The sequence below is a fragment of the Leuciscus leuciscus genome (genome assembly GCF_965113295.1).
Source record: "Leuciscus leuciscus genome assembly, chromosome: 5".
Taxonomy (NCBI): Eukaryota; Metazoa; Chordata; class Actinopteri; order Cypriniformes; family Leuciscidae; genus Leuciscus; species Leuciscus leuciscus.
Window position 1 is genome coordinate 52,219,201 of NC_138729.1, and position 22,302 is coordinate 52,241,502.

Sequence of the window (22,302 nt, forward strand, 5' to 3'; positions counted from 1 at the left end):
CACACACACACACAGTTTGCAACATTGTATTTTAATATGCAATTAAAAAGGATTAATTCAAGATTGCATTCTTTGTGATCTTCTCACATCCGATTAAACGTACGTATGATTAGCGTTTTTTCAGACACAAGTGCTATATTGTGAATTAGGGGTTTCATCAACTAGTCGACTAGCCGACTAGTCGACTGTCACAACCACTAGTCGGCGCTGTCGGCCCTAATCGACTAGTCGGAAAACAAAATGGCGTCAGGCGCTGAGGTACCTATGCGTCCAAAACGGTCAAGGTCATGGAGTGCAGTGTCGCATTTGGTGCAATATAGATGGACACGCAAAACGGGACACATTCAGAATTAATAAACATTTAGTAAACTACAGAACAGCGCGAGTGGGAAATGGCGCACCTCACACGGGCAGGGCTACGAGAACGGACACTGCACTGGTGATATAAAACGCACACACACAGGTCTGTTAACTTAAGCATACTTTTAAGGTTGTCTAATATTTTTCTGACTAACAAATTACTGACACAGTAGGCTAAAGGGTAGATTTAAAAAAAGAAAAACTAAATTTAAATAAAGAAAAAACTAAATTTAAATAAAGAAAAAACGAAATTTAGGCTAAATAAAACAAATGAAATTTAAATTAAGAAAAAACGAAATTTAAATTAAGAAAAAACTAAATTTAAAAAAAGAAAAACTAAATTTAAATAAAGAAAAAACGAAAATTAAATAAAGAAAAACGAAATTAAGTTAAATTAAAAACGAGATTAATTTAAATTAAAAACGAGATTAATTTAGATTGATAATAACGGGTAAAAAGACTAATACATTTTGTTTCTATTATTCTATTTTCCACAATGTCAAAGCAACGCAGCTTAACCGAAAACACAAGCTCAGGCATGCACTTCGGTCCATACAAACTCCGCTGTTCTGCACTCTAGCGGTTCGAGCCGCGCCTGAATCGCGTGTCTCACGCAGGCAGTGTGCAAACTCCAACCTGTTAAGCTGAGACGCTCACGCCACGCAGCCAGTGTGTCGCAGGTGATACAAAAATATAGTGGTTCAGTATAACCTACATCAAACTTGTATCGGCCTATATGCTTAAATGATATTTGCTTAAAGATGCAATGAAAAATGCACAGTTAAAACTATATGCAAAAAATATGTCGTGATGTTGACAATGTTATTGTCTGAGGCTAACCATGTGGCAATGTTTATCTGCAACGTTCGCTGATGCGCGTGGTGTGGCAGTTCAGTTCATAACAAGAATGTTTTAATTACAAGAATGTTTTAAATGAATGCTGCTGTTTTTGTATTAACACAAGAATAACTGATGAATTTATTTATTATGTTATTTCTGAATTTCAAACATACATTTCCAATAATTCACCAGAACTCCTTCCTCTGTCTTCCTTAACAATGCTCAATGCGTTAATGCGTCAATTTAATGAATAAATAATTTGACGACTAGTCGTCGACTGTTATGCAAAACTAGTCGACTAGCAAAAATCAGTAGTTGTGAAACCCCTATTGTGAATATACTCATATTATAGCACAGCATTGAGTGCCTTATTGCTTTAATTAAATGGTTGCAATTAATACATAAATCTATATTTCTTAGTTTTGTTCTGTTTCATTCTTTTTATTTTATTTGTATTCTTTAAGTATTGGATTGTACATGTGAAGATTTGTCACTTGGTCTTCACTTGATCTTAGTTCATATTAATTAAAACACTTACTAAAAAACAATTAAATTCAAAAGTTTTATCTTTTAATATTTAATGGACCTGAGAAATAAGATACATTTTGAGTTCATATTGTCTTTAATGAAGCACTAACCTGCACTAACTCTCAGGTTCCCGTTTAACATTTAGGAATGATGTTGTCGATTTAATGATTTTCTTTTTTAAAGTTAAACGTTGACCATGATTGTTCTGTGTCTTCAGACGAAGCAGTCTCAGGAGCTTTCTGATCAACTACAGAAGGTAAGCACGGCCAGCGGTGTTATTATATTGATCATTCATCATTTGTTAATGTGTGACTCCTCCTATTGTGCTTCATCTCTTCTCCTCAGGAGCGGAAGGAGTTTGAGCAGAAGTTCAGTAAGGAGCAGGGAGCGATGCGTGAACAGCTACAGGTGAACAGATATTATACAGTATAGTGTTGTCACGATACTAGAATTTCTAACTTCGATACGATACCTTGAAAAATATCGATATTCGATACCATTTTCGATACCACGGAGAAAAAAACTGCCACAATATTACGTTTTTATTTTTTTATTTAAAGCTAAATATAACAAGTCTAGAACATGACAATGAGGTATATTTTACATGAACAAAAATGTCCTGAAGTAGTGCACTGGTTCAAAAGCATTAATGCTGGTTAATAGGCTACATTAACATTTTTTGATGAACAGATTTAAATGCAAACGTGTGTGCATTACACGCGCAAACAATGCTATTAGTGCTTTTAACAATACAGATTGTGTCAAAGCACTTAACAGTATCAAATTGGAAGATAGAGTGTCAGTAATGTATAATAATAAGATAAAACATTACATTTTCAGTTAAAGGCATTGCATTATTGAATTCAAAGATGTCATTCAATAGCTCAGTTTAGTTTAATTAGTAGGCCTATCTGTGTAATCAAATTGATGATAAGATATGAAGGCAAATTGCAGAATTAAATACTAATTTTTGAATAAAGTTAAATAAGCACAAGTTAATTTACATTTGACCACAGTTAAAATATTTAACGTTACTTGTCTAAGATTTCTCAGTCCGATTATATTAACTTTAAGAATTACGGTGTAAAAACGAGACAACACACACTCATATCAACAACAATACTAGGCCATCTTGGTTAATGTTTCAGAAATGTTAAAATGAGAAGAGTTACCAACCTCTCGAAATTATTTATATAGATCCCGGTGTCGGTCTTTCAGGTGCTTTGCTATATTAGGCCCCGATCACACCTAACGCGTTTTTCAGGTTCGAACACGCGAGGCACACAGCACTCATCACACAGAACGAGCAGTGCGCTGCGTTTGTTATGTTGGTCGGCAACCACTGAAACAGCTGTCCTGTCAGTCAAGTAAACGTCAAATCAGCCTTTTATTAACTTTATTTACTTTCTGTTAACGTTGTGGTAGTTACGGTTCGTGAAGTCGTTAAGCTCCTGGTAACCCGCGAGAGCACCACAAGTTTATCCTCAATCATCGCACTCTCCGGGCGTTCAAGCAACTAGCTTTCATCATTAAAACGGAAGACCTGCGAGGCGCAGCAGGCGAATAAACAGCGCGCGTTTAGAACGCTCGCTGGAAACCAGTTTAAAATAGGCGCCTCTCACTGCAAAAAACGCGTCAGGTGTGATCGGCCCCATTCACTTCACTTTTGCTATTTAATCAGAGCGAGTGAGACGAGTGCGTGTGTGGTGTTTGTCAACGCGCCTTTGGAGAGAAGTGAAAGTGACAGCTCGGCTAGTATCGATACTTCAGGAAATTAGTATTGGTACCGTTCAGATATTTCAGTATCGATATTTATCGAAATATCGATATTTTTGACAACACTAATACAGTACTATAGGCATGTCTGATTTTGTGTGATCGCATCACACATACCGTATATTAACATGAAAAACATCACAAGTTAAGCGTTTTAACCTCTTCCAAACCTCTATGAGTTTCTATCGTCTGTTGAACACAAAAGAAGATATTTAAAAAATGTTGGTGGTAGCCATTGACTTCCATAGTAGGAAAAAGATACTATGGAAGTCAAAATTTTTATTTTTGGGTGAACTATCCTTTTAATTCAGTTAAAGCTGCAGTCGGTAAGTCTGGCAGATTGAGGAAAATTTTGAATGTTTAAAACTCTCATGCCCCTCCCCCACTACCAGCGAGCACCCTCCCATCCAGTTCGTGCTCATCAGTGCGTGTGCACCAGATATTCTGTGAACGCACCCGTCTCTTCAGCATCGAAGCATCATTCTTGTCGAAGCATCATCCACGCTTGTTAGTAGATTTTCTCTCTGCCATCACGCTTCGTCCAATCCAACACACCTGCGGACTTCAGGCGTGTGCATGTGATATTGTAACGTGCGCGAGAGCGAAGTCTGTGGCGTGTGCATGAACTGTGATTGACAGTCAGATCTCACACAGCCCTGCGCTGATTGGACCAGAAGAACCGGGTGTGGTGGATTTTTGCTAAACAAATAACAGGCTCCAGGTCGAGTTAGAAGCGCAGGTTTTTTTCTAAAATCGGCTGATTTATGTTGTTCTGTCGGAGCATAGTGTCGGTTTCAGTGAATATGATCAAAAAAAATCTTGCTGATGGCAGCTTTAAATTAATACCTGCTGTTAGAGGGTACTGGTACTGCAGAATGACAGATCTTGTCACTTTAAATGATCAAAATGAATCTATGCCGGGACAAAGATTCATTTTGACGGCGGCCAAAATGTTTTCAATGCAGGAAAACCCCTATTAATGTCAGTGCTGTTATACAAACGTGAAGTTTTGTGTGTGTTTAATGATGCATGTCCTCATTCAGGTTCACATTCAGACCATCGGCATCCTGGTGTCTGAGAAATCAGAGCTACAGACGGCCCTGTCTTACACACAGCAGGCAGCACGACAGAAGTCAGGTGAGTGTGTGTGTGTGAATAACGCACTGTCAGATTCATTCTCATAACTGCACACTCACTTAAGTTTATTTTTAACCAATGTTTCAGCAACACCCCTAAACTTTTAAACAAGTGTGTTGTCAGATGCTTTTAGATACTGTTAAGTGTTTTTCACTAACTTGCACCTACAAAATGTGTGCGTTTGCTTCAATGCTTATTTAAAAGACCATGTCCAGGTCATAGTTCATGTGTAAAGTATTAAAGCATACTGACTTTGCTCACACAGGGTGAAACGCCTTGCCAAAAAGATTTAGCAAAATTGTGTTATTGGCAAATATTGGATTCAATCTTTTTGTCTACTTGATTTTGCAATTAGCACAGGTTTTGTGTTTCTTTTAAGAGCTGATTGATCATAGGCCTCATTGACCTCAGTGATTTTGAGGTGAATAAGCTTGAACACTGAGATCAGTGATATTAGGGCTAAAAAAATTACTTTTTTTTCCTTCATGCAATATGTAATTTATTACTGTATCTCTTTTGATGTATGACCTGCACATATTCTTGCGAGATCCACCTTTTCTTTACACTTACCTGTCCACGTGTGTGTGTGTGTGTGTGTGTGTGTGTGTGCAGGCGAGGCAGAAGATCTGAGCTCGCGGCTACAGGCCAGTAAACACCGAGTGTCTGAGTTAGAGAGGACATTATCTACAGTCTCGACACAACAGAAGCAGTTTGAGAAGGTAGCAGATCCTCCATTCATCTTCATTATCAGCTATGTTTGACTAAAAGACAAGGTTAAGTTTAAAAAACCCTTGTTTCCACAGCATAACAAAGAGCTTGAAAAGGAGAGAGACAGTCTACGATTGGAGGTCCTCAGGTTTAAGTAAGTTTTTACCCCTCGTTTACCAGCAGATGTTATATGAATGAATGAGTATGTTATTAGATTAGATCCAGCTTTATTGGCATTGTGCAGTGCAGAGTACAGTACAAAGCCAATTTGGAAACAGAAGCATCTAACCAGAAGTGCAAAGAGCAATAAGAATAAATATGTTTGTATAAATACAATTGAATTAAAGTGCATTTAAGATCCAGACCAGTCAGTGCAAATAATCAAATGTTGTGCTTGCGAAGGAGTTAGAAATGGTGGATTATTGCCACAGTGCACATAGAAACAGGCGCATTGTTTAGTATTGAAGTATAACAGAAGTACAGTAACAGATATCATGTAAACCTGGTTCTGAAAATGAGATGTTATATGAATATATTGTGTGTGCCTGTCAGTAATTTGAGCGAGGAGTCCCGGCAGCAGAGCTCAGAACTTTCTGAGCAGCTCAAGCTGAGAGTAAATGAGAACAATGCCTTGAAACAGGAGGTGGATGAGCTTCGCAAGCGGCTGGAGATGGCCGACGACATGCTGCAGCAGGTGAGAAAACACTGTGCACACTTCGGGCCAGATTTACTGAACAGGGCGTATGAGACTGCAAAAAGTTCTGCAGACTCTTGATATAAAATAAAAACTTTGATTCTGCATATCGATTCCATTCAAGTGCAAGAAGACATTAAAGAGAACTCGGTTGGCTTTCTGAGTGCGCGCTTTGTATGTGTGTGCGCAAACAAAACGGCGTGCAAGATCTCTTTCACAGCGGTTATGCCTTAAGCGAACGTAAACGGTTGAGAAAAAAAAATGCATTCGCTCCTAAAGTGACAGCAGCCTAATATACCAGCTGCCGTCTGTCATTAGTTTTAATAAAAGAACAGAATTCAGTGAAAAATCACTTGCTGATCTCGACTGAATAACTTTTGGTAAGGCTTTTCCTCCACTTTATTTATAAAGTGAAGACCATGCAATGCTATTTTACATTTTTTCATAAATTTGATTTCAAGTTTCTGTTCCTAAACACTAGACCTACCTTAAACAAAACACTATTTATTGCTAGATAGATTGTTTATTTGTTCTTATTTTATTACTGACTGTTTACTTGTTTACTAGTGTTTTAAATTGGCTAGTTGTGTTTTGCTGTGGACTTTTTGTTAGAACCCTAGGCAAAAGGTTCTCAGGTTAAGGGTGTGTTTACACGACAACTCTGTTCTAAAGTGGAAACGTTTTTCCTTCGCGTTTTTGAAAAGTTTCGTGTACTGATGACAACATTGTCAAAACGATTCCCATTCACGCAGGTCTGCGAAAACGACTAAAATCGCTGTATTCTGCTGTCAGGCCGTTAGTTGGTGATGTCACTTGGTAAAGAAGCCCTACTTAGACTGAACACGTAATACGCATGGACAGGATCAGTGTTCTTCAACTCTGCTCCTGAAGGACCCCCAACACTGCACGTTTTCTTTGTCTCCCTAATCAAACACACCTGATTCAACTCATCAGTTCATTAACCCATGTGATAATGAGCTGATGAGTTGAATCAGGTGTGTTTGATTAGGGAGACAAAGAAAACGTGCAGTTTTGGAGGGTCCTTCAGGAGCAGGGATGAAGAACACTGGACAAGATGTCACCGTTTTCACACAATCGTGTTTTTGTAGTTTACACAGAGACGAAAACTGTATGCGTTTTGAAACCCTCTTTCAAAAGTTGGTGTTTTCAGGACCCTGTCGTGTAAATGAACAGCCATGACTAATAAAACTAAATTAAAATTATAACTAATAAAAGGTTTTCCAGTTTTAGTGGTCTATCGGCTGCTGATTTTTGTTTATGGTAATTAGCTGAAACAAAATGTTTTATGTTGCAAATATGTTTGATATCTAAACGTTTGACTGAATTATTTTTACCTCATTGGAATCGAAACTGGGAATCGATAAGAATTTGAATTGCTGTACTCAACTTTTCTTTGGCCAATAAATATTGGTGCAAAAACCAGTAAATTGACTACCGCAAACCTTAATACTCTCCTCCCATAAATGTTACGTCTGAAAGGAAAACTCATACAAATGCATATGCAAAAAGATCAGCCACAAAAATATCCATGCCTTTTCATCACTAATTTTTCACTGCGTGTCCTTTAGTAGATCCGGACTGTAGTTTTTTAACGCAAAAAGAGGGTTTGCATGCTGTTAGAAAGTCTAGCCCTTACTGTGCTCATTATGTAACAACATCTCATGGAGTAATTCCTGTCTGTTAACATAAATCCTCCAGTTCTCCAGTCAGTCGGGTCCTCCTTCAGAACACCAGCAGGTTCAGCTCATCCTGGAAGAGAAGCACCAGTTAGAGGCTCACGCGGCTCAGGTGTGTGTGAAGGGATTGTTATTTGGGAATGGCTTGTGCCAGTATTTTTCCTCTGTCATTCTGAATTCCCTGTGCTTGGTTTATATATGTGTGTGTGTGTGTGTGTGTGTGTGTGTGTGTGTGTGTGTGTCTGTGTGTGTGTGTGTGTGTGCAGCTGATGGAGTCCGTCGCTCAGCTTCAGGTGGAGAGAGATCAGTACGCTGCACAGATTCAGGAGGAGGGACGAGTGTGGAAAGACAAAACAGAACAGCTCCTGTCTCAGGTAAACACATACGTGTGTGTGTGTGTGTGTTTTATTTTACAGTACATCTATAAATGCTTCTTATTACAAATCTGGTGAAATGGCTGCCACACGTTTCGTTCCTAAATATACGTTATAAGCGACATGATCGTAAAGTTCAGTCTGAAACACACATATATTAATTTCATTAAATCGCAGACTTTGTGATGGGTCGCTATGTGTCATTCAGCCCTAACACACACACACGTTCATACCCTCCCGGAGTGTGTTGATTAGGGATGCAGCGATATGAGAATTTTGGCCGATACCGATAATTCTTTATATTTGAAAGCTGATAACCGATATATTGCAGATAAATCCACATTTTTATATAATTTTTGAGAGCCTGAATACAAAAAGTCTCAACATTAAAATCCATGTCCCAAACACACAATTATAATGATGTTCTCAAATTAGTTTTTTTATTTTTTATTTTTTTTTACTGATTTGAATCATATTTCAAGCAATTCAAAACCATCATGTTGAACAGTGCGCATCTGAAGTGTCTCAGCTGAAGGAAATAATGCATTATTTAGCGGCTTTAATATATCAGACAAATTTTCTTATTGGGCCGATAATGATAACATTAAAAATGAACATATATCAGCCGATACCGATATTGTGTCCGATATATCGTGCATCACTAATGTTGATATATATATATATTGTGTGTGTGTGTGTGTGTGTGTAGGTGCGTCTGATGTCTGAGGAGAGGGACAACACTGCTGTTCAGATCCACGAGCTGCAGGAGAAGATCATAGAACTGGAGAACGCTGCAGGTACAAGACATGAGATCCACACTATTTACGCCCTATTCACATTAAACACAATACTAAATGTATTATTAAGAACCAAGAGAACCGAACTACAAGTGTGAACACACCCTAAATCACCTACTTTTCCCCCTCAGTTGCCAAAAAACTAAACGAATGCCCAAAACATACACTACATAAATGCCACTTCTAGCCGTACTCTCTTCAGATCGAAACATGACAGATTTGTGTTGTGTCCACAGCTCTGATGAGCAGAGAGCAGGAGCTGCAGGCCGTGTCGCAGGTCTCAGGCCCTTCAGAAAGTGAACTGGCCCTTCAGGAAACCATCAGCAGCCTTCAGCAGGAGAGAGACGCTCTCAGTCTACAGTACCAAGCACAGGTGACCTGCGTTAAACGTGTGATGTCATGCATATACTGCGTTTGTCTTTCAAAGTTCACAATTCGCTACTCATGTTTATGTGGAAATACTAGATCATGCAATCCTTATTGCAGTATATTTAGATTAATACATTTCTTAAATGCATTACACAAAACCCTTTTGACTCCATCATTCTTCACAATAGCTGTTTCCATCCACCTGTTTTTATGCACATTTTGGGATATAAAAAAAAAAAAATGCTGGATGGAAATGCTAAATTTCAAATCAAAACAAAAAGTGCATAAAAAAAAAAAATTTAATGCGTATTGACTACAATGAAAACACATTTACTGAGAATATCCCTTGATGCGCAACAAAAAACTGTTATTGATTGTGATATTTTGTTCTCTTGATCACATGGGATGGACGCACTGCTTTATTTGCAGATGTTTTATGTCATATTCAAATTTTGCACATAAGTTAAATTCGCAACTTTGGATGAAACATAGATATTGATATTCATATATATCGTTACATCATTCAGTCCTAGCAGACACTCCTTATATAAGTGTTTAGACACTCCTTACATAAACGTTTTCCTGATGGTAATAATTGATACATCGTAGATTCTTAAAAACCTAAAAAATTATAATAATCGAGATATCGCTACCAAATCACAGGCACACGTGAGCAGCTTGTTATCCGGTGTTTTCAGAGTATCAGTCACACAATATGCGTGTTTTATACATAGTTCCCACAGGCCAATTAATGTCACGTGACCTCACCGGAGACGCCATCTTTGATGGCATAAGCTGCTGTGTTTACAAAGTTTTACAAGCAAATTTCGAATATTTCTTTCTGTTTATAATGTTACGAATATCATGAAGAGACAAAGTGACAGAGATTATAAAGAGACTATTAACACAAGACAAAGAGAGGTACAATGCGAAAATTTCAGTCATAAATGGTGTGGATTTATGCGCTAACGAAGGAAGCACTGAGCACTGATTATGCAGCTTTGCCTCAGATAACCTACAGTATTATCATGTGTACCATTATCTGATATTGGCTAGGAGTTTTTACACGTGAGCAATTCCGAGCCTGGAAATCACTGGAGGCGTACAATCAGTTTGCCGAGGGTTGGGTTGGTGACATTTGCTCAAGTGCAATCAATGGAAAAGTAGCATGAATATACACGGTATAAAAATAAATAAAACTCGTGTGCAAATTAATTAATGTAATGCGGAACTACTTTATACGCGGGCTCTTTAGGGACATTATCTGAGATTGAAATGCTGGTGTGTGTGTGTGTGTGTGTGAGAGAGAGAGAGAGAGAGAGAGAGAGGTGCGGTGTGCGATCGAACAGTGGAAACAATGTTGTTTTTGTATGTTTTTAATACCTCGTCATTTTGAATACGTGACATCATTCAAGTTTCTTTCCTGTTTATCCTCGCCAGCCATAACCTCGGTCTTTGTTCTGACTTCTCGCATTCATGAAGTCTAATGACGGGTATACTGTAAAGTCCAAATTTAACTGAACCTCCGGCACGAATTGAACATCCATTGACCCAGCAGGAGATGACCATTTTCACTTTTTATCACGAAATTAACTAATTTCAGCTTCTTCTACTAATAGTCTGCCCACAGAAATGGCGCCGGGTCGGCAAATGCCCGTATGTTGTGACGTCATGTAGGAACTATGTATTGTATTTACACATGAATTGCATATGTTTTCTCTTGTGTCCTGTAGGTGCGGGACAACGAGCAGCTGAGCCGACTGGTGCAGGAACAGGAGGTGAGGCTGGAAGAACTGGAGAGACAGGCCGAACGGGCCGCTGAAGACGCTCAGGATCGACTCCGTATTCTGGAGGACGTCCAGAGCGATAAAGCCACCATCAGCAGAGCCCTGGCTCAGAACCGAGACCTCAAAGACCAGCTGGCCGAGTTTCAGAACGGTTTCGTCAAGCTGGTGAGTAGGGATGGGCGATAGGGCTCAGATGCACAACGATTTTTCGATTAATCGTTAATTCTCAAAGGCCACGAATCGATTTTTTACCCCATATTTATTTATCTATCACCCAAAAGCCAGTATTAGTTTTCCTCCACTGTTCATAGGCTTGCAGCTTCCATGTTACAGCTAATGCTGGGAGATTTTTGTTTGTTCAATCTTAAACATATAATAACCTGATCCTGTTTGATCAAGGCATGCGACTGTTCTGACTTGTCCTTTTTACAGCATACATTTTTCATCTTGCATCAAAATCCTGTCTATTCATTGTATGCATTTGAAATATAGAGTTGGGTTCTGTTTTAATGTACCCAAGTGTACCCTTGTAGACTTATGTTTACTGTTCTTTTTTTATAAATATATGATTTGTATTAAATCTATATTCATTCATTGAGTCGAATCGAGAATCGAAATCGAAACTAAATTGGAACATCTGAATCGGTACTCAGCCCTAATGGGCGATATGGACTTAAAACTATATCACAGTATTTTCTGGTATTTACTGCGATAACGGTATCGATATGACGATAAATTTAGTACGATTTACCACTGTTTTTGGCTTCAAGTGACAGCTGCATGCATTCTACAGAGCCTCAGAAACACAAACATTGATCTAAAGTAAAACGTACCCATCAGCAAATAGGCTCCTATAATATAACAATTACATAAAAGAATAAATAAAAAAACTGTGAAAATCCAAACACCAGAAAATGGAAAAGTTGCAGATAATACGTTTCTTCTGTAAAAGTGCAGATGTTTAATTAGTGCAACTGTACTGGAAAACAGCACACAATAATAATTCAAATCAATTACAAGTTTGAAATGCAAAAAAATAACAATAATACTGATAATTCAATTTACGTATATTTGTATAGCGCTTTTCACAATACACATCATTTCAAAGTCCATATTACAATTTACAGTGATCTGTTATCAGAGGTAACTGTCTAAGTTATGTATTTCAGAAATGTACATATACACAATCACAGTTAGAGAAAAATGTATTAATTAAAAAAATGTAGTAATTTAATGCAGATACAATGAGCTCATTGAAGTAATGAATACTTGTTTAACAAATGATTAAATGATTATGATAAGAATAACAATACAAACCACACTAAGGATTGATGAGCTTCCGGGTTCATGAATATTAATCACGTGCGCATTAGTCTCTGCTTGCTCATAAAGGCTGAATAATTCCAAATGAACAAAAAATGTTACCGGAAAATACAACAAATAATATCGTTTACATGTTGTACGTCAATTCAGCGTGTCCCATCCCTACTGGTGAGCTCTAGTGAAAGATGCCGTGTGCGAATGTGACCTCTGACCTTTCTCCTCCTTCAGACCAACGAGAACATGGAGCTGACGAGCGCTCTGCAGTCCGAGCACCACATCAAGAAGGAGATCGCTCGTAAGATGGGTCAGCTACAGGAAGATCTGCACAATGCCAAAGAACAGGTTTGTGTCCAATTAGAGCCAAGGCTAATCATTAAAAGTATCCTATGTAAAAATTAAAATAAACAGGCTTGCATGATGTTAGAGTTATACATTATTGTCCTTTTACAATAACCGTGCACATGCAACCAACTTTGCACAACTATTGAAACGTCATAAAATCACCTTTAAAAGAGAGCCGTGCTGATTACATTATTCCTACTTCTTACTACTTAAAATATGAATCGATACCTGTGCAAACGTGTTTTGTAATGGTTGCTTTTACATAATGGAACCCTAAACGTTTCCCTGACGGTATTAATTGAAACATTGAAGATAAAACATGGCTTGAGTCACTATTAGGGCTGCACGATTCATTGAAAATAAACAGCACACGATTTGGCGAAGGCTGCAAATTATTTATTTATCTCAATGTGCTGCTTGTCAGTGCAGCACGGCTCTGTGATCAGTAGTAAGTCCATCTGAAAGCCAGATGGCGCTCTAATGCAGAAACTCCAATTATGCCCCGCAGCAGAAGTAGATAATGCACGTCATTCAAGGAAATATCTACGGGCATCATACTATCACTGTAACTGAATAAACAGAAGATTGAAACACACGACTATGACAATATATGGTTTATGTCAGTTCTTCAAGTCTTCTCGTGTATTTTCATGATGATAAAGTATATTGGTACCTTAATGCTAATCGACATAGCCTTTATTACTGTATAGAAAACTGAAATAATATATTGCCTGCCTTATTCTATGATAAGAAGCCACTTTATCTTCACAGAATGATGTTTTCAAACACTCGATTGACGTTATGAAGTGAGTTTGGAGTAAAAACATGTTATTAAATGTTGTCTTGTACCAGAGTATCAATCACACAATGTGCACGAGTTTTACTCCATTTACACATTTGCATAATTTTGCTTCCAAAATAGAAGCTTGAGGATTTGAAATGTTAAAATCATGAGCGTTCAAAAGTGCAGAATTTAAGACTTAAATATACATTTAATTTAATATTCTAAACAGAATTTAATATTAGCTTTGTAATTTGTTGTATAAAAATAAAAGTATTAATATATTTCTTATATAACATTTTTTATTTTAAAGTACAATTATAATTTCTAGCCGTAATATATTTCTGTTTATTTTATAATTAGGGTTAAACATAATAATAATAATTAGTAGTAATGATGTTGTTGTTGTTGTTGTTATTATTCAATTTTGATAGGGTTCCTAAAACATTAGTGTGAAAGTAATGTGGATTGAGACACTATAAAGGAGTGTTAGTCACTTTAAAGTCCAGCTACAAAGTCAAAATAAAATGCTTAATAAAAAATTGTATCTGTTAATGTGACCATTAACTGACGTCAGAGAACGTGAACATGCAAATGTGTTTTTAAATTATTAATTTAAATTAAAAATATTAAAGTCCCCCTGTAATCAATAATTTTATTGCTTAAAACTCATATTTGATCACAAAAATTACATATTTAAATGTTTTTTCCTTGTAGAAAATGTCTTCCTGCCTTAAAATATCTTGAATGTAACCCGACACCCTTGCCTCATTTAGTATGCGTGGTTCTATGAATATGCAAATGAGCCCCGCCTCCACTCACTCACTCAGCTCAGAGATCCACTGGTTGACGATCACACGTTGATCTGATTGGTTACAAGGTAGTTTGTGACGTCAGAAACACCAGTGATTTCAAAGCGTGTGTTTGAGACTGTCTTTGGTTCACTGCAGTTTTAAGGAGGAAATACTCAGCAATGCTGTCGACTTATGAACTTACACGTGGTTTGTCTTAAAGCAGATTAAAAACACCACATAGACATATAAGCAATATTAAACGCTGGATTTACACCACAGGGGGACTTTAAATGTATAATCACAGTGTAACAAAGAAAGTGTCACCAAAAACATAAATCTTAAATTATTTTCTATGAAGTTACATATTTTTCCTACTCTTGCACTGTTAAATGTATTATTTGTTTGTTTAATTTTAATCTAATTAATAGCTAAAATGTTTTACATTTTTAATGAATTAATTCATTTGAATCTAATTTACTTATTTAATTTAGTCGTCTTATGTATTTACAGTGTTCCTGTCACTCAAGGAACCGTGAACATGCGAATGTGTTGTTAAAATATAGAAATATTGACTTAAAATCTCAGGGGGAAGATATTTTACGTCTAAAGGTATCGGCTGACGAAACAGTTAAAGGAACTGCTGCCTTAAAGGGATATGTATTTGCACGCAGCTTGAGTCATTTTGCCCACCGTAACTTGATTATTGCTTCATCTCATCAGCTGTTGGAGAAGTCGAACGAGGTGGCGTCGGTGCAGGAGCAGCGGGATCAGTATCTGAGCCATCTTCAGCAGTACACCAGCGGATACCAGGCGCTGGTGGCGGAGCGAGAGCATCTGCACAAGCAGTTCCTGCAGCAGGCGCAACTGATGGACCGACTGCAGCACGACGAGGTGCAGGGGAAAGTGCAGCTGGAGCAGAGTCACATGCAGCTGCAGGAGGCACAGGTGAACGCCACAAGATCTACTTCAACTATCTCTGTATCAGCATCCACTAGGGGTGGAACGATACCCTCATGTCACGATTCAACACATATCACAATAAGATATTACTGCGATCAGGGTTTGAAATGAGCTTTCACTCACCGGCCGTTTTGGTTACAAAATCTTCAAGTTACCGGCCATTCAGGACTTCAACTTCAGTTATCTGCTGTTATTTGTTGCGTAGTGACGAGTGTGTTCAAGTAAGCCAGATATGAGCAGATTCTGTGCAATATGCTGTATTTAATATATCATGATGACTCTTGAGTGTTTGCGCTGAATCTGCGCAGATTTGGCTTACACGAACTTCCCAGCAAAGTGAGTAAACATAATATGTAACACGCCAAATTGGCTCTTGATTTGACTGCGTAAAAAATTATTATTTTAGACGAACATGCTTGTGCTTCCACTGACTAGATCTATTTAAAATAATGTTGGACACTTTTTACTGGTAGCATAAGACATTTGGCATGATCAGGACCCACAAATATTCCCCCATTGCATTAATATACATTATATTCAACATTACATATAGTAGTTTAATGTAGTACTGACACTAAAACTCTGAAAACTTGAATTTTTATTTTGGGTGAACTATACACAATAATATTGTCACTATCCACGATACATATTTTTGCATTTTTGTATTGCGATATATTGTGATACCCCTAGCATCCACACAAGCAACAATAACGTTCTAAACATATTCTTGGCATTCACTGCAGTTTAAAGGTGCACTGTGTGATTTTAGCAGTATCTAGTGGTGAGGATGTGAATTGCACCCAATAGAAGTTATGGTGGCCGACAGGAAGTGATGTCGTCGCCTGAGACAGCAGAGAGTAGCAATGAGGTTTCTTTGCAAAGATAAATTAAGAAATTAGGTTTACTTGATTATTCAATAAAACAATGTTATTGTGAATATTATTGTTGCGTGTTCATCATTGTGTCAGTGTTTTATCTGCTGACTTTAGCTTTAGCTTCTTATCATGAAGAACAACATAGTGACGAAACACGTTTGTCCGTTCAGGGCCACCGTAGAAACATGTCTGCACATTTCAGTGTAAGTGTGTGTGTAGATAGAAATGGTCATTCTAAGGGAATAAAAACACAACGGTTCGTTAAGTAAAGTATACTTACACCGCTATAAACATAGTTTTGTATATGATACTGCATTTCTGTCAACAGATCCTCCTAAATATTACACAGTGCACCTTTAAATGCTCGAGGATAATAATCCATCCTGCTTTACTGTTCCCTGCAGGAGAAACTAAACCAGCTGGCCAGAGACAACGAGGAGCTGAAGACGGAAGTGCAGGAGCTCCTGAACGGGTCTGTCCTGAACACGTCACTCAGAGACGAGGGTGAGTCCCAGCTTTCTCTGAAACATCTGCTCCACCTCAGTGGCTTTACTGACGATTACCCCACTGATGTTTGAAGGTGATGGGTTGGAAAGCCACTCGCTCCCAGAGAGCTTCCAGAAATCCCAGATTGCCATTCCTGAGGAGTTTGAGACCAGAGAAGACATGGTGAGTTTATTCAAATATGCAGCAATTTGTATTGACTTCTGTGACATTGGATAGGAAGATTTACAGTCAAAATGCACAATTTTTCAATCATTTGATTTCACCTTTTGAAAGGACTTTTCTCATCTGAGACCATCAAAGCGGGAGATAATTATATATTATATCAAATTATAGAAGCTTGAGCATTTCAAAGTGCAGAATTTAAGACTTAAATATACATTTAATTTAATATTATAAACGGAATTTAATATTAGCTTTGTGGCTTGTAGTGTAAAAATAAAAGTATTATTAGAATTATCTTATAATTATTTTATAATGAGGGTTCAAATATATTATTTTATATATTATATTATATTATACTACAGGGCCGTTGAATGCTTGAATCTGATTGGTTGACGAACGTTCTAAGGTGTGCATTATTTTCAGGGAAACGCACGGCTAAAGTAGTTCCAGGCAGGTCTTGACCGCATTACAGATCCATATAGTGTTGCACGGTGTACCGATACTTCAAAAGTATCGCGATACTCGGAAATTAAAAACGTCACGATACCTACATTTATCAGTATCGATACTTAAAAAAAAATTTAAAAAACGCCTCCCATATGGACGTCTGTGTTTTTTTCCTGACGCACGCAGCAAAGAACCTGCCGCTGTCAGTGTCATGTGACAAAACACTACAGCGATATGGCTGCATGTGCGAGCACAAGTGGTCCACGACTCGTAGAAATAGATGACGCGAGGAGTGACATATGGAAGTACGTTGCCTACCTTGCTCTGTTGCACGGTGAACCGATACTTCAAAAGTAAATCGGAAATGAAAAACGTCACGATTCCTTAATTTATTAGTATCGATACTAAAGACCGCCTTCCAGATTTGTAATGCCGGCGACACACTGACTGCGTGTCGTGTCCGTTTTTATTTCGGCTCCCATGTTAACTGCCTGCATGACACACGCGTCTGGTCGCAGCTCGAGACGCGCGGAAACGTGTGCATGCTATAAATAGAACCGACGCCTATTTTTCACGCGACACGCAAGCATGTTGGAAGCGTTTCCAGGCAAAATAGAATAGGAAAAGATGTTTCTATGTCATTTTGACACGAATACATATTAATAAATGACATTTTGATGTTTGAAAGTTTTGACATAAATACAATATAAATGTATTCTGTAGCCTATATTTGCCGTCAACACTGCCGACGTTGTCTGTGCTGCTATATATTTATGTTTAACATGAAGTATAGGCCTTCCACAACTCTCTCCCCACATGTCAAATATATCACCAATGAGGCTTATCATATGTTACCAATATTAAACATTGTTTAATATAATCGCTGTTCATATTTTTATTCAAAGTTCAGAATCAAGATAAAGCTCTTATGTTTCTTATGATAAATGAGATAATGCTGCTAAATGTATAAAAAATTTTACCTTGAATGTCATTGCTCTAATTTATTTTTTATATTTTTATATTTCATATTTTGTTCAAATGTTTAATATATCTGCTGTTCATATGTTCATTTATTAGTGTGTTATATGATTAGAATGTTGTCCCGGTTTTAAAATAAAGCACAGCAATGATATTTGAGAGTGTTTCTCCCTTTTCAGGAAAAGTATCGAAAAAGTATCGAAATCGCAATACTTGACTTGGTATCGGTATCGAAACAATAATTTTGGTATCGTGACAACACTAGTTCCATATCACTTCGCGTAGTCAACTGTAATAACGGAAAAAAGGATACAATTCATAACAAGAAAAAGCATTTCGCCCCGTGCGCTTGATCTGCAATTTTCAACGTCTAGCTTCACAATCAATAGAAACATGCAGTTTAATTTGAATAAATAAACTATAAAGTCCTATCTATAATCAATAGAAAATTAAACTGAATATAGGCTAAATAAATGGATAGTCCTGCAGCACGGATTTTTATTGCAGATAATTTAACAAATAAATAATTATTGATAGGCCTACTTGTTAAAAGGGCTTTGGGTTTCATTTATTTGGCTAGTCTACTGTCATCTGTCAATAATAAAAATAAAGAATTAACGAATTAATTAAAACGAATTGAATTAATTAATTAATAATAATATTGACGCACATGCTTTTCTGTCTCATTATTGCAACATCTCTCTCTAATAACTGCATTAATAACTGCATAAAGCCGGGAACACACTTTAAGGCCGGTTATGAATGTAATTTGATACTTATGACTGATCATGCCCAAACGCGTGTTCAGCGCGTTCAGTCTGTGTTCAAAGTCGGTGTTTAAAATCTGCTGCAGTCGATGAAACCAGTCAGAGAATGTGTCAGCGAGTCGTGTGTCCCAGCATTAGTCTGCTATCAGCGGCTCAAACCTCCGTTACTAACTCTGAAATGACGTTTTGGAATTAGCAACGGAGGCATGGGATTAGATGCGTAAGAAATTAGTCCTACATACAAGAGCGTTTTAATGACAAAAACTTTACAAACGTCTTGAAATACAAAATCTGAACAAATGTTTCGAGGTGTGGTAACTGTAGTATAAGCGGAATAATTGACGACAGGCCGTTGAATTATTAGAAAAATAATGCACACCCGAGGTGTAACGGCCACTCCGCTTCGCGTCGTGACCGCATTACCACCTCGGGTGTGCATTATTTTTCTAATAATTCAACGGCCTGTCGTCAATTATTCCTTACTTAATATATTGTATTGTATTAAATTGTATTAATAAATAATAATATTAATTGCAATATTATTTTAAAAGATATAAATAAATAACAACTTACTTTTCATGATCCAATCATGTCCAGAAGCAAAAACTCAACAATTTCTCCTCATTAAATATTAATTTCCACTCCGTGGAGTTTATTCATTCTGCCCTGTCCCGTCTGGAGGATGAGAGAGATGAGATGAGCCGTCGGTTCGAGGAGGAGAGGAGGCTTCATCACGCCGCCCGGCAACAGATGACAGCCATGAGCCACGAGCATCTTCTTCATCATCATCATCATCATCAGAGCACAAGTGAAGAGACAGGTGCGGCTTCATCATGAACAAACATTCACTGCGCTGAAATCCCTCAGACGTCTACACACTTTTGTGAAAACTCATTCACATGTTTGGTTTTAGGTCTTTCAAATTAAAATTCAAAAATAAAATTCCACATTTCAATGCAAAGTGGTCCAATTTAATTTTAGGTGTGCGTCGGGCAGCCTTATCAGTGGCCTACGAGATGTGATGATGATGTAAAAGTCATTTGTTGCGTTTAATGTTTTTGTTTGCATTAATAGTTGAAATGTTTAAAAAAAAAAAAATCTGTTTTTAAATGCCAAAAGTCGTCTGTGTGATCGACACTTCGGCTCTTTGAATCAAAGTATGCATAAATACATGATGCTGTTTTATTCACAATTGTTTTTGCAATTTACAAAATTATATTTGATTTATAAACGTTAGTTTAAACAATGCGTTTTTTTTTTTTTTACAGGCAATCATGTTATGTCATTGCTATTAATAAACAATTTAATTGCGGTGCATTGATATTTTATATGTAAAATAACAAATGTAATATTGATAATAATGGCCTCAGGAAACAAGCCAAAATCTTTTTTCCACATTACTGAAATTATGCCTTTTAAATTTAAATATAATTTGAATTAGTCATAAGTAAAAATTAAAATAAAAAAATACAGTAAAAGTGTGAAATATTATTCCAAATTAATCATCTGTTTTCTATGTGAATATCTAGTAAAGTGTAATTTATTCATGTGATCAAAGCTGAATTTTCAGCATCATTACTCCAGTCTTCAGTGTTACATGATCCTTCACAAATCATTCTAATATGAGGATTTGATGATCAAGAAACATTTATTGAAAACCGTTGTGCTGCTTCAGATTTTTCTAAAATTTTACTATTTAACGACTTTATTATTTACTACTACTTTTGCCCTGTCTTTGCTGCACTGCTGATTTTGTGTGTCTGTCTGTCTGTCTGTCTGTCTGTCTGTCTGTCTGTCTGTCTGCGTGTGTGCGCGTGTGTGTGTGTGTGTGTGTGTGTGTGTGTGTGCGTGTGCGTGTGTGTGTGTGTGTGTGTGTGTGTGTGTGTGTGTGTGTGTGTGTGTAGGAGGCTCTGAAGGGGTTCCAGTGGAGGTGCACGAGGCTCTGCGTGCTGCTATGGACAAACTCCAGGAGCGTTTCACCAAACTCATGCAGGAGAAGGTGGACCTGAGGGAGCGATTGGAGGAGCTGGAGCACCGCTGCATTCAGCTGTCCGGAGAAACGGACACCATCGGTGAGATGCTGCTGCACACACACACACACTGTCAGCGGATCGGTATCACTGCGTGTCAAAATGCATAAAGTGCAGAATGTTTCTTAATGGCTTGAAAAATTCATTATTCTTCATTTATAGTATGTGGCTGTTGAATGCTTGATTCTGATTGGTTGATGAACGTTCTAAGGTGTGCAATTATTTTGCAGTAAATGCACAGCTAAAGTAGTTCCAGCAGGTTTTGTCCGCATTACAGTTCCATATTACTTCGCCAAATGATTTTAGTAAATTTTTCCCATGTTTTTTGCCACATAATTACATTTTATTATGTACAGACAGCGCACACACTCTTTCTCACGCACACACATACAGTACGGACACACACTCACACAGAAACACGTTATTAGCGCCTCTCTGATGATTTTATCAGTAAAATAGTTTTAACAACTTTAAAGTTACATGACATTTCTCACTAGCGAGGCAATAACAGCGCTGTTCTTGAAGCAGATAAACTTACAGTTCCACTTACTCTCTCTCATTAATAACTGTATTAATAACTGCACTAGTCTGCTATCAATGGCTCACACTTCTGTTTCTAGATCTAAAATGACGTTTTGGAACTAACAACGTAGGCTTGGGATGAGATGTGTAAGAAATTAGTCTCACACACACGATCGTTTTAAGGATAAAAACCTAACAATTAAAAATATTAAATATAAAAATATTTAAAAATACATCATCTGATCAATGTCTTGAATGTCTTACGGTGTTAAACCGTAGTATAAGCAGAATAATTGACTCCGGTCCATTAAATTAATAGAACAATATTTCTTTGCGCCATGGCCGCATCACCACCTTATTGTGCATTATTTTCTAATAATTCAACGACTCGTCGTCAGTTATTCCTTACTTACACTACTGTCGTGTCCAGATGTGCTGGACGGTATTTTGTAATGCAGTGTATTGCATTCATAATGAACATGTACGCTATTGTTATCATGGGCACTTCAAAATGCTTACGATAATTTTTTTGAATTTTAGAATTTAGAATTTTTTAATTTCTTTAGATTTTTTTTAATTCACATTTTCTGCTTTTCCATCAACCTGTTAAACTGCTTGTTTATCAAACAACACCAAATATCTACTTATACAAATATTCATGAGTATAGTTTTATTAATATTTTGAATAAGCTTGTTTCATTTTTATTATTTTAATTATGTGCTTTCGTAATTTTTTTGTTTGTCTTT

At 37.2% G+C, this 22,302-nt stretch overlaps 1 protein-coding gene across 1 annotated transcript in view; it reads left to right on the forward strand.

Moving 5' to 3' along the window:
• Positions 1-22,302, forward strand: part of golga2 (golgin A2) — a 39,400-nt gene that overhangs the window by 11,786 nt on the left and 5,312 nt on the right. The window contains 17 exon segments of the mRNA XM_082169515.1: positions 1,946-1,984; positions 2,074-2,136; positions 4,548-4,641; positions 5,254-5,360; positions 5,445-5,503; positions 5,902-6,043; positions 7,763-7,852; positions 8,007-8,114; positions 8,824-8,911; positions 9,148-9,284; positions 11,014-11,232; positions 12,619-12,732; positions 15,028-15,252; positions 16,547-16,646; positions 16,723-16,832; positions 19,601-19,823; positions 20,908-21,075. Coding sequence (XP_082025641.1) covers positions 1,946-1,984; positions 2,074-2,136; positions 4,548-4,641; positions 5,254-5,360; positions 5,445-5,503; positions 5,902-6,043; positions 7,763-7,852; positions 8,007-8,114; positions 8,824-8,911; positions 9,148-9,284; positions 11,014-11,232; positions 12,619-12,732; positions 15,028-15,252; positions 16,547-16,646; positions 16,723-16,832; positions 19,601-19,823; positions 20,908-21,075 — 2,086 coding nt within the window.